Source organism: Nelumbo nucifera, chromosome 1 (genome assembly GCF_055504915.1).
Source record: "Nelumbo nucifera cultivar China Antique chromosome 1, China Antique-T2T, whole genome shotgun sequence".
NCBI lineage: Eukaryota > Viridiplantae > Streptophyta > Magnoliopsida > Proteales > Nelumbonaceae > Nelumbo > Nelumbo nucifera.
Genome location: NC_142649.1, coordinates 206,340,479 through 206,353,084, shown reverse-complemented (window position 1 = coordinate 206,353,084; position 12,606 = coordinate 206,340,479). Strand labels below are relative to the sequence as shown.

Below are 12,606 nucleotides of genomic sequence, written 5' to 3'. Positions count from 1 at the left end.
GAAAAAAGGATAGATCCCACACCTCTCGGACATTAGAAGAGTGTACAAGATCACCTGGGCGCAATGTTCCATAGCAGACTGCACAAATGAGGAATATGAGTTCCAATTGCATCTCACAAAAGGAGAAGTGGCAAATCATATCAATGCCCCTGAAAATTAATTGATGTAAAGAAAACCATCTTTCAATCCCTAGGACATAAATTTTGCAAGACCAGAAACTGACCTGACCACTAGTTCCTTTCCCAGTCTTAAATTCTAAAGGCATAATTTTCTCATCAGCTCCATTGATGTTTGAATCTACTCTTACTCGTATGGAAGCGTCAATCATTCCTTTCAAACCATATCTTGGTGCCCATGCCATCTCTTCAATATCTATCACCTACATTCTCAAATAAACCTCTGATAAGTCCATTATTGGCAGTACACACACAAGTAAACAGAACCTAAAGGCCAGCTACAGTACCTGAATTTTGTCCTTCAATGAAAATTGTGGACATTTCAGGTATATATTTGAAAATATGTATGTAGAGGTACAGATGCAGAAGTGGACAGAAAAAATCAAATGCATGAAAGGTTAAAAGTATTGATATGGCAATTTTCGCACATCATAAAGCTGTGATACTCTTTTTTTCTTCATCATGATGTTCCAGGGTTAGGTAAGATACACATTTTGAACCTTGTGCCATTAGGTAAGATAAGAGGGGATCTGATAAACGAACCTAGAGACCCACCCCTAACCCTTTTAAAGGATGTTTCAGTGGGTTCAAAAGATGAAAACACGCACACAATACCAACCAATACATTGCAATATTTTGAACTTTGTGCCATGAGGATACGCATTTCTGTATGTCCAACAAGCATGCATTATATTTAGATACATTTTGTATGCATCAAAAATAAAAAACAAAACCCATGCATCTGCTTTGTGAATGAATATAAAATAATGTAACATGCCTATGCAGGAAATATACATCCAATGATTAATGCACATGCATGAGAAAATGCATGAACATTTTCAATAAATCCAAAGGAGATTAAGTGAAAACTGCCTTACCTCAGTTACATTAACCTTTTTTTGTCCATTATTTGATCCAAAATCAACTTCAGGTATTTTTGAATCCTGCCAGCAATCTTAAAAACTATCAGCCTAAAGCATTACAAGTTAAAGTTATCATACATACATAAACATGCATGAAAGGGAAAGATTCACTCCCCCTTTCAGTGATCCCAAAACTTCTTTAATCCTTGCAATTTATCCTTTTTCTGTGTCACCCACTCTCTCCACTCATTAAAAGCTCATTTCCAAATCAATCTCTGGAGCTGAATGTTTGTGTCACATGGCTAGTATATAATATGTGGCAATGTTTTTGTTAGTCTGGTCATAGTGAAGAAGTCTGAATGACCTAAGAATCTTCCACGTGGCAACTTCAGAATTCAAAAGGATTCCACAAGTTCTTCTAGACATAGACTCATGGAAAAACTTGAGCCAAATAGACTTCAAAATAAGCACTTGTTTATGGGCATGTCTTAAATTTTAAAAATTAAAAATTGTAGGGAACTTTTATTGAGAGAAAGAGTAACTTTATTAAAGAGAAAGAAAGAGCACATGAGATGATGTACAAAAGGTTAGCCTCACATAGGGTACAAAGGCATTACACTATCACTATAACGGTTTTCCCTGAGTACCAGACTTGGATAAATTATCTGGCTACAGAGTTGAGTCCTGGGAATCCAGATTAAAGTTGTATTCAAGGAGCATAACAGATCTCTAGCCTCGTCCAGGTAGTGATCCAGTCTCCAAGGTCCGCCTTCCTTCTCCCCAAGCCACTTTATCATGTTGCTAGAGTCACCTTTGACCACCAGGTTGGTCAAGCCCAGTCTTTTTGTGGTACAGAGGCCATTTAGCACTGCTAGGACTTCAGCTGTTGTAGAGTCTGCAGTCCCTATTGGTCCACTGAAGAACCACAAAGGACTACCATCCCTCCTCTTAAACACACCACTAAATCCACCCAAACCCGGGTTCCCTAGAACACTTCCATCAAAGTACAAGGTCACCTCTTCTCTTGAATGGGGAAGGCTGGTAGTTCTTAAGGCACTAGGTGAAAAGAACAACAGTTCCACCAAGTTCTGCTGAAGCATGTTTAGAGAGAAGACCTTGTGCATCTCTGAATTCAGCACCCACAAATTGAATATGTAAGAGATAAGAGAGCTTAGGTCTTCCATGGTTCTAGCTTTATTGTTAAAAATGTAATTGTTTCGTTCTTCCCAAACACCCCACGTAACTGCTTGGACCACCGTGTTCCAGTAGAGTTTGCCCCTTTGACCTAGCCCTCTTCCTTGCCATTGCCACAGAAAATCTTTGATGCTTTTTATGTGGCAGAATTAGGTAGGTCACATAAAAAGCTTGCCTACATGACTAGGCAACTGTATGGTGTACCCATGGCGGCCCGCGCAAAGTGCGGGCCGTGCCACCCTCCCCAGTGAAAAATTTGGGGGTCGGCCCAACACGGCCCACGGCCCAGACCCATGCGTGCCCGTGCTGTGCTGCGGGCCAGGCTGGCCCGTGGGCCGAGCCTTGGGCCAAGTCGGGCCGTGCATCGGGCCAAAGCTATTTATTTAAAAAAAAACTTAAAATTTTAATTTTATATGAATTTTGTGTATAAAATTGCTTATATATACAATAATTAAATAAATTAGTATAATTAAAATAAAAAAAAAAATATTTATTTTATTAATATATTATATACTATATATTATCATATAATTATAATTTATATAATATTATATAAATAATATATATGGGTCGTGTCGGGCCAGGCTGCAGGCTGGGTCGTGCCGGCCCGCAGGCTGCAGGCGGCACGGCCCGCTCGGTCATGCCGTGTCGTGTCGGCCCATGGACCTAAAACCCTAGGCCCAGCACGGCCCACATGATCGTGCCAGGCCTAGCACGGCCCACGGACCATTATGCCGGGCCGTGAACGGCACAGCCCGATTTACACCTCTAGGTGTATATACATTCAAATAAATAAAAACATGTATGTGCATAATATATATATATACACACACACACACACATACATATATATATGTATGTATGTATGTGTGTATGTATGCATGCACAGTAGTCATAGCATAGATATTCCTGTGTATGTACTTGAAGATTTACTGCAAGGTGTTGCCCTGTTGGCCTAAAAAGATTGTTGTTATTTATCTAAAGACATTGCTAAACACGCACGATAAATAATTATGTAATACCTTCAAACCCATAAAGCAAAGGAGCCAATTTAATATTCTTGGAATTGCATCAATCAGTGTTTTGTGTATTTCGTCCTCGTTTACTGCACAAACCACATTAGATGAGGGAGATTAAAACTTCTGATAAGCATCTAGGATCTTGTAGCTGAAATTTATTTAGTTGGCAAGGATTTGTATTCACCAACAAGAAAAGGGAAACTATATCTCAATAATGGTTTAACAGATATCAACCTCCACATGCATACAAGCTGTCAATGTTTTTCTGGAGCACTGTCCTTGCATATTCCTCCAAAAAATCTTTTGTAGGTAACTCTCTTAGAAGTCCAGCCTACAAGAAGAAAGAAATGCCATAAAACATAAAGAGATGGAAACCAAATCATCTTTCTGTCTAGGGATGTCAATGGAGCAGATTCAATACAGGCTCACCTCATCCTATTCCCAATGCTAAGGCACCCACTACCAAACTCATGACCCAACTTAATGAAATATAATTACTGAATGCCGTGCAATCTATAGGGTACCAACTGATACCACCTCCTCCACACCCCATGAACAAAACACCTTTTCTTAGTAAAGGCTATATTTGCATATTCTTCAATACTATGTCAAAAACTGCCCTTCCCGTAAAAACCATCAAGAGATAACCAGCTACATAAAATAAAGGGACAATGGCATAACCAGCTACATGACCCCTGTATGTGTAGGGACACAACAACCTGACAAGTCAGGACAAGCAAAACCTGGTCCTGATTCAAACACAATGCAGTCTAAATGTAACCCTACACCTGACTAAGGCTGCATTTGACATTCCTTATATTAAGGACTTATCTCCTTTTCGCTGTTAAAATTTCAGTGTTCATAGAGACATTTTAACTGCAAAAAAGAGCAAGTCCTTAAAATAAGGAATGCTAAATGCAGCCTAAGGCTGCTCCAATCCCAATCCTATAGGTTAGATTACTGTTTAACCTGACCTATAGATAGTGACACCCCTATTGGCAAAGTTATTATCTTTTGGAGAAGTAACAAAAGAAGAGCAGACAACCTGAAAAATTTGATGAAGCAAGGTACCAATTAGAGCTGCAACTGAATGCTCATTGCTCTTTAGCCTCTCATCCAGTACAGATCTCCTAGGGCAGCCGAAACTAGCAGCAACCTGGAAGAGGTTCAATTCATTGAAATTCATCAAAGCAAGGAATAAATAGATGCTAATTTTACAGGATAGATAACCAAAATTCATTGAACATAAGGCTCAGTTTGGAAGGAGTACAGATACAAATATGTAGAGTACAAAACCATGTATTTTGTATTGTTTTATATGTATTTGCACTCCTTCCAAACTGAGCCTAATGAAATCAATGCTTAGGTTTCTATAATGATAAGAACCAAAATTCAGTCTGTTAGGTGATATTTACACGAGTTCCAGAAACCAGTATGTCCGGATGAACAATGATGAGATTATTTTCATGGTCCACAACATAATCCCCTTCATTATCAAATTCTCCAATCAAATTTATAGTGTCTCCAGGTCCAATAATGCTGTAAAACCTACAAGTCCAGGAACACTATGTAACATCAGAAATCAGAATCATAAAGGAAAATTCCTCCTAGAAATGAAAGAAAATTAGAATAGAGAACAATACTAATAGAAGGCGCCAATGTTATCAAAATCTTACAATTTATAATACGATTCACGATTTGAATCATGAATCACAAGGGTTTTGATTCAAATATTATGTTTGAATCCTTTTTTGCAAAAATCTTACAAATTTTGTTTGAATCCCACAATTTGATTCATAAATCTTACGATTTATACAATTCATTGCAATTCAAAACAATTCAATAAAGATTCTCTACTTTGCCATTTTTTTGTTTATATTTAATTCTGTCAAAGGTGATTTGTTTTGAGGACCTTACTAGAGATTCATTTATTTACGTTATTTAAGGCCATATATTGAGTTTATATCCCATCATGTGTATGATATAGAGCCATTGCATGTGGATTAATTGACTTTCAAGTCAAACTTGACTATGTCATCTTAGACTTCTATTGTACAAGTGATAAATTCTATTGTTTTAGGTACATATATGGTAGATATGAATTAAAAAAAGTAGAATCACTTTTTTATTTATATTTTGCCTTTAAGCATATCTATATTTAATTTTTTGACAATTTTTTAAGAAATAAATAATCTTATGATTTATGATACAATTTACAATGCATTTCCAATTTTCTTTATGATTTATGATACAATTACAATTTTCAAAACATTGGAAGGCACAGTGAGGAAAAAAATAAGGTCCAAATGAAAATGTTAAATTAAGAAAACATTGGAGGTAATTTATTTTGACTCATTAATTTCATTGGTGGATAAAATCAAGAAAATCATGATACCAGCATTTGGAGGATTCAAGTTTAAACTGGGAGAATGGATCTTCTTTTCCTACTTTTGTTTCAAAAGTCTTCAAAATTTCCATAATATATAAAAATTAAATGTCCAGTGTCCAGGTTTGGGCCGATCAATAACTTTCTAGTAATACACTTCACTGACATAAAAATATTTACATATCAAAGAAGCAAAATAATAGTAGTGGTTCAAATGATGTTTACAAAAGGAAACAATGAAAGAAATGCATGCCATGTGCAATGGGGAATAGACATGACACTGCCAATCAGTAGCATAACAGCCATACAATTAGACCAATGAGCAAATATACTCTAAGACAATTCCATGGCCTTCCTCATTTAACAAAATACACTTCATCATCAATGTGTTATTAAATAATACAACATGCTACTCAAAAATTCAGTTCAACAAACAGATATAGAAAGTAAAGAGAACTTAAAGCAAAACCACCAACACATACCACTCATCATGCAAATGCAAAGCCCTCTCTTCCCCAGTTTGCTCATTCAGTAAACGAACAACCTAAAAAGGAAACAAGCAGGTAGTTGCTTTAAATACAGAACCCAAAAGAATCATACATGTGCATAATTGAAATTCAACAAGAACCTTAAAAGAGCATTGGGCAGAAAATGATTCATCAGTTTGGCGCTTTTCACAAACCTACAGCAGAGAAGTGTTGAAAAAGATCAGTATTCAAGGAAAACTGACCAGTTCCGCTATGAAATAAAAATAAAAAAAGCCATCACCCATTGTTGGTCCCAGCTATCTGGGTTCTTGGCAGGTGCCTGGGTGAATCGGATACAGACCTACCTTTGGCATTTTTGCACAAAGTGGCCACTCTCAGACTCAAACTCATATTCTCGTGTGTGTCAGACTGAGATTTTACCATTACACCCAGCAATGGCCTAGTTCCTCTAAGAAATATACAAGACAGTTATACCAACTGAGTGGTGGCCCAGTTGGTATGTTAGCTGGGTAGTCCCAGCAGAGATGAGGATTCAAGTCCCACTACCGGTTACCACCTTGGAGAGTTATTAGTGTGCTGCGTTAAAATACCAAAAACAAAAAGAAATATAGAAGACAGTTAAAGAATACAGGGCAAACCTCCAATACAAGAAAATTTAGATCAGAAGAACCTCTATTGACCCTTTGCTGTGAAAAATTTCCTTGTTTCTTCACCATGGTATCAGATTCAACAGTGATCCCTCTTTCCATTTTATCTTGATTTCTGAACAAATATGTGTCTGTCTCATTCACCACTGTATCTTCGACAGCAATGACATCTTCCACTTGATCTAAAAGATCAAGCAGCGCCTGTAGAGGGTATTTTTAGGTCATTAAAACCGATGCCAGGACAAAATTATTTGATGACTAACATAGCATAATGGTATACAGGCATTAGGATCAAACCAACTACCAGGAGCCATAAGACAAGCCACTTTAAGAGAGAAGTGAAAAGAGCTATGCTTAAAATAGGAAAAAAAAAAGAGCACCCAAATAGAAAGCTCAGTGAATAGAGTTAGTGAAGGAACCTTTCTGTGTTGCCGCAAACCAAGTTGATTAGATGCTTCTTGACACAAAATGCCATTAGCAGACTGCACTTTATAAAGCATTTAACCAGTCAGCATGGTAAATATAGTGGCAATCTAGTATGTCCACTCAGAAAATGAAGGTCTCGTTACCCCATCAGAGCAACACGATACAGAGGGTGGAGTCCTAAAAGGGCTGTGCCGTTTAACCACATTGGAGTTGTTGAGGTCATCTGCACCCGAACAGCTTCCATTGAACTCCACTCCCCGTACTGGTTCAATTGCTTTCAGAGAAATCCTTCTTGACAATACTAAAGATCTTTCGGGGTCCTTCATTGTGGGTGAAGAAAGCCATGTCTCGAGCTTCCCGACCGAATTAGGAGGGCTCTGAACCATCTATAACTCGTTATAAATGGCACAAGTAAAAAATAAAGTGACCACGGAAAATTTTCACATAAAACGTGCCTGTTTCTGTGAACAACGTCGAAAATTCAAATCATTCAGCTTGGAAGCATCTGCCAAGGCTTTCATCATCTCAGGCAAATGCTTCGACATCGCCTGAAGCCTCTCATTTACTGGAGAAATCCTCCATGTGACTTCATCACCCCCATCATCCTGGCTCTGTTTTATTAACTATTTAAACAACCAAAACAAAGAAAAATCGCTTCAGATTTGAAAACCCAAATCCAGATAAATTCCTTCGAAAATATAGAATTTAATCTACATGAGAATAAAAGATACCATTCCAGGTGAAAATTTGAAACGTTTGTATGAACCCGATTTGTTAATTTCCGGCGAAACCACGGTTGAGTGGTCTTCAGCATTGCTTGCTGCATCGGTAGTAGTGATGGTAGCAGCGGCAACTGCCGGAAGATTGGGTGGAGGCGTACTCTGGGATGGGTTCTTCGGATCGGTTGTTTGTGAAGCTTGGACGTTTTTGGAGGCCTGAGAGGCATTTTGAGTGTGAAGCTCGAAGAAATGCTGGATTCCAAACTTGGAAGGTTGGGACTGGTGGTTGTTCTGATTTGATTTCTTAGACGCTGATGAAGAACCAGACTTTTTCCTGGGAGCCATGAAAGCTAGGATTTTGGTTTCGTAGTTTAGTTGGTAGGGTTTTCGATCTTTTATTTGGAGAGAGAGAGAGAGAGAGAGAGAGAGAGAGAGAGAGAGCACTGTTACTTTACTCCTTCCCGCGCAAATTAATTAATCAAAAATTATTTATGGAGGGAGAAGGAAAAGACAAGAGGGTCGTGTGTTCTTTCATCATCACCTTTAGGTACGACGAAATTACATCCTAGTCCTACCTTTTCGTTAACTGCAGCCACAGGATCTTTTGATAAGCGATGATCATTTACGATCCGTCCCCGCCCGCCTTGCCCGGTCCGCAAATTTCTGAGCCTGAGCATCCATATTTCTGTCAACTTCGGCCCATCCTGGACCGCCATCAAGTCCGCGTACAATGTAGGGCTTTGTTTGGCCCGGCCCGAAAATTATAGGGTACATAATATATAGTATTATAACTTATTTATATAATATCTCACATTATGATAATATTGTATAATATTTTACTAACATATAAGTATGTATAACATGTATATATGATATTATATATATAATAACTTTTTAAATATGTTTTTTATAACTATGAACATAAAATTAAATTAAATTTTTAATTTTAATTCATATAGGCCAGCTTGTGACCGAGCCAGGGCATGTAATATCAGGCCCAAGGTGCAGGCCGGGCTAAGGCAAGCTTTAATACTATTGACATCCTATAAAACATTAGACTCAGTTCGGAAAGAGTACAAATATAAATTTGTAGAGTATAAAACATTGCATTTTATATTATTTCGTATGTATTTGCATTGTATATATTTGTATTTGTACTTCTTTCAAATTGAGCCTTAACGATTAATCAATGTTGGGGCTGCAACTTGGGACAAGTTAGACCAACCCCAAGCCAGGTTGAACCTCAAGTTGGGGTTAAAAGCGTAAACCTAACTTAACTTCAGATTGGGTTAAGATTGAGGACATGACCAATCTGACCCAACCCAGGCCTGGTTTAGTTTTAGATTTGTGTGTATAATTTTATAAATTTATGTATGCAAACACTTGTGTATATATGTACAAAACACAAATGTGTGTATATTTATGTGTAAAACGGTGGGATCACAAATCACATTTCTCTAAACATGGAATAAGAGGCAAATTATGAATTCCCAATATCCACTTTTATTACTCGCTTTTTTGTTCGCAAATTTACATTTGTTTCTCTTTTCCTAAGATCCTACAACTTTTGTGCCTGGGGAGTCCCAAGTTTTTCTTTTTTTTTTTTCAAATACTCAAGATTGTTAGATGGCAGCTTCTAATGAATGATTTATTGCTTAGTTGATAAATTACAAAGACTCCTGTATTATAGGGTCAGTGACAACTATTTGTGTGAACCAGAAAGCTGCGTTTGTTAATTTGACTATAGTTGGAATTAGGCCTGCGGATGATCAATGAATACGAAAATAGACATGGATGTTGACCTGAGAAATGGGGCCATGTTGGGTTAATTCAGTACATACTCATAAATCCTTCACGGTCTGCTTTGCAATTTGTTTACCTTCCATGGATTGATGACTTGTATTAATACCAAGATGTTAATGTCCCTTGCCATTTTCTCAAGTGTCCTTGATTATTGGGTCGATCTTCCATGGAATGGTTATATCTTGTCCTGATTTTGTTGTTGAGATGCTTAATTTATTAATCAGCCATTCAATTGGTAAACAATGGAGGCATTCCACGGCATTGCAGATTTTGGAGTATCTCTGTAGCTCATAGAGCGAAGACAATAATTCTATTAAGCTGAGTTTGGAAGGAGTACAAATGCAAATATGTAGATTGCAAAACCTTATATTTTATATTATTTGTATGTATTTATACTCTACATATTTGCATTTCTACTGTTTCCGAACTGAACTATGAAATAATGAAGGCTACATATCAAAGGCACACATTTTGGACACACACACGTCAGGTACCGTAGTCTTTTCATGTGCATCGACTATCTATTCTCTGGAACCCATTGGCTTCTTTTGTCTACAATCATCTAATGTGTTTCAAAAATCTCATTTCATTCAGGGAATGAAACCGTCCCTTGCCACTTCAGGTTATGTTTGGTTGCAGTGCAAATTTATTTGCACTAGTACAAATGAATGGGTGTGCAAATGTAAAAAATGCAAATTCTTATATAATTTTGTTTTGTTTTATGTCTTAATTTACTTTATTTTTACTGCAATCAAACAAAATAAGTTAAAATATGAAACAAAAATAAGTCATAATTTACACTTAAATCATTTGCACTACCACAATTTTGCATCAGTGCAAATTTATTTGCATTGTAAGTTTGTAACCAAACACAGCTTTAGTTCATTTGGTGAAAATTTTCTAGAAGTTCAGCATATAGACCTCACCACGGAACAAATCCTCAACAGAGGATCGTTAACTCCAAAAGACATATTTTTAAGATGGCTAGTTTTGGTTGATGCGTTGGTTCAAGATCAATGATGAATTTTTCGGAGTTTTTTTTTTTTTTTCTTTTCTACAGATTATCACTTTCACATTATTTTTCACCAGAAAGTTAGTTTTTTTTTTTTTGCCCTTTTCTGACAATGACTAAAGGTACTTTTGGATCAATTAGGTTTTAAGAGAGAATAACAAGAAAAATGAAATAGATAAATTTTAGTGAGGGGGCATTTGTCGCAAATTAAAATATAGGGGGTTTTATCACTGACCCTATAGTACAAGGGGGTCTTTGTAATTTACTAAATAATTAAGTGATAAAAATATTCATGGTATAGTAATCTATCAAGCTTCAGCTTCAACCATTATAACTAAGGTCCCATTTGGTTTGCAGGAATAGGGATCTAGAATTGGAATTGGAATGGGCTATTCCAATTCTAAATGTTAGGGTTGTTCATAAGAAGGCCCAACCTGATCAAACCGACCAACCTGGACCGACCCAACCCGAGTCAGTCGGGTTTTCATCAGCATCGGTCGGTTTTGGGTTGTATAAATTCATAAACCGATGGTTCGGATCGGTTTCGGTTTTCTTGTGTGAAAATCGAAACCGACCCGAGCCGAGCCGACTTAATTCCTACTTAACTATTTAAATATATATTTCGATTTTAAATTAAATCGACCTAATCTATTTAAATATATATTTTGATTTTAATTTAAATATATTTTATATTTAAAACTGTTAAATAAAGATATTTCAGTTTTACATAAAAACTAAAATATCTGACCCAAACCAACCCAACCTGACTCAAACCGACCCAAACCGACCAGGTCGGTTTTGCTTAACACTGGGTCGGTTTCGGTTTTCATCTCAGGTAACCCAACCAAGTCAGGTCGGTTGGAAAAACCTCAGTAAATCAACCCAACCCAACCCGTGAACAGCCCTACTAAATGTTTGGTTGGGCGGAATCAGAATCTCATTCTCATTCCTGCTAGAATTGCATTCCCCCATTTGAGGGAATGGTCATTCCTTGCCCTTCCCTTGGGAATGAAATCTCATTCCCATTTCTATCTGAACCAAACAGATTATGGAAATGAACCATTCCGATTCCGATTCCGATTCCAACTGCAAACGAAACAGATCCTAAGTTATTGGTTCGAAGGTTGTGCATAAGTTCTCAAAACTCAAACTCACTCAAAAGTAATTTTGTCTCGCACTGATTTTTTTTATTCTCTTATTTTTTTTCTATCAAACCAAACACAGCCCAAGAAGCCTGCAACCTCCTAAAAGTATTTTATGGATGGAAAATACTCTTCTACTGATGGTCGTATATCAGTAGAAAAGTTACTTTATCTGTAGGGAATCAAATGCCCCTTATGTCTGTATTTGGTTTGAAGGAGAAGGTAGGAAAAGATAGAGAAACCTTTACAATCAAGGTTTTCCAACCTTTTTTCCTTCAAACCAAACATAACCTAAATGACCCGACTAGCAGAAATACAGAAAAATATGACTTCCCATGCTCTTTCAGCTTAACATTTTTGAAGCTTCATACTAGCCAAGCGCTAGAGACAAGAATAGTTTGAATGATCTAATTTCATGATTTCTTTCTCATTTAGTCATTTATGCAAGTACAGGTAGAATCAGGGCTGAGAATTGTCACCTAGATATCACATTTATTAACCACCACCCCGATGAATTTTGAACCCATCATTGTTTTAATCTAGGGGTTTTTGTTAATTATTTCACCTTAGAAATTTTTGAATTTGTACAATTAAAAACAGGGACTAGTGAGAAATCTATCACTATTCAAGAGGTACTGTAGAGGGGGTTTGACTCAAAACTGGACTGGACCAGATGATTGGACAAAAAAAAAAGGAGAATGACTGATCAGTCCAGATCAGAATTTTTTAAC

General features: G+C 37.0%; 1 protein-coding gene across 2 annotated transcripts in view; it reads right to left on the bottom strand.

The window, feature by feature from the left end:
* The window catches only part of EMB2411 (DNA replication helicase), a 31,296-nt gene extending 22,988 nt beyond the window's left edge, over positions 1–8,308 (bottom strand). The window contains exons 1-14 of one of the 2 annotated variants that reach the window (XM_010277022.3): positions 7,931–8,308; positions 7,655–7,822; positions 7,343–7,576; positions 7,193–7,255; positions 6,765–6,974; positions 6,267–6,320; positions 6,121–6,182; positions 4,668–4,800; positions 4,298–4,408; positions 3,487–3,583; positions 3,256–3,338; positions 1,055–1,120; positions 224–379; positions 23–78 (exon numbers count right to left, since the gene is read on the bottom strand). In XM_010277022.3, coding sequence (XP_010275324.1) covers positions 23–78; positions 224–379; positions 1,055–1,120; positions 3,256–3,338; positions 3,487–3,583; positions 4,298–4,408; positions 4,668–4,800; positions 6,121–6,182; positions 6,267–6,320; positions 6,765–6,974; positions 7,193–7,255; positions 7,343–7,576; positions 7,655–7,822; positions 7,931–8,263 — 1,826 coding nt within the window. In that variant the 5' untranslated portion in view covers positions 8,264–8,308. The remainder of the gene's footprint in view (positions 1–22; positions 79–223; positions 380–1,054; positions 1,121–3,255; positions 3,339–3,486; positions 3,584–4,297; positions 4,409–4,667; positions 4,801–6,120; positions 6,183–6,266; positions 6,321–6,764; positions 6,975–7,192; positions 7,256–7,342; positions 7,577–7,654; positions 7,823–7,930) is intronic. The other variant, XM_088895938.1, reaches the window with a different exon arrangement.
* Between the last annotated feature and the right edge of the window lie 4,298 nt (positions 8,309–12,606).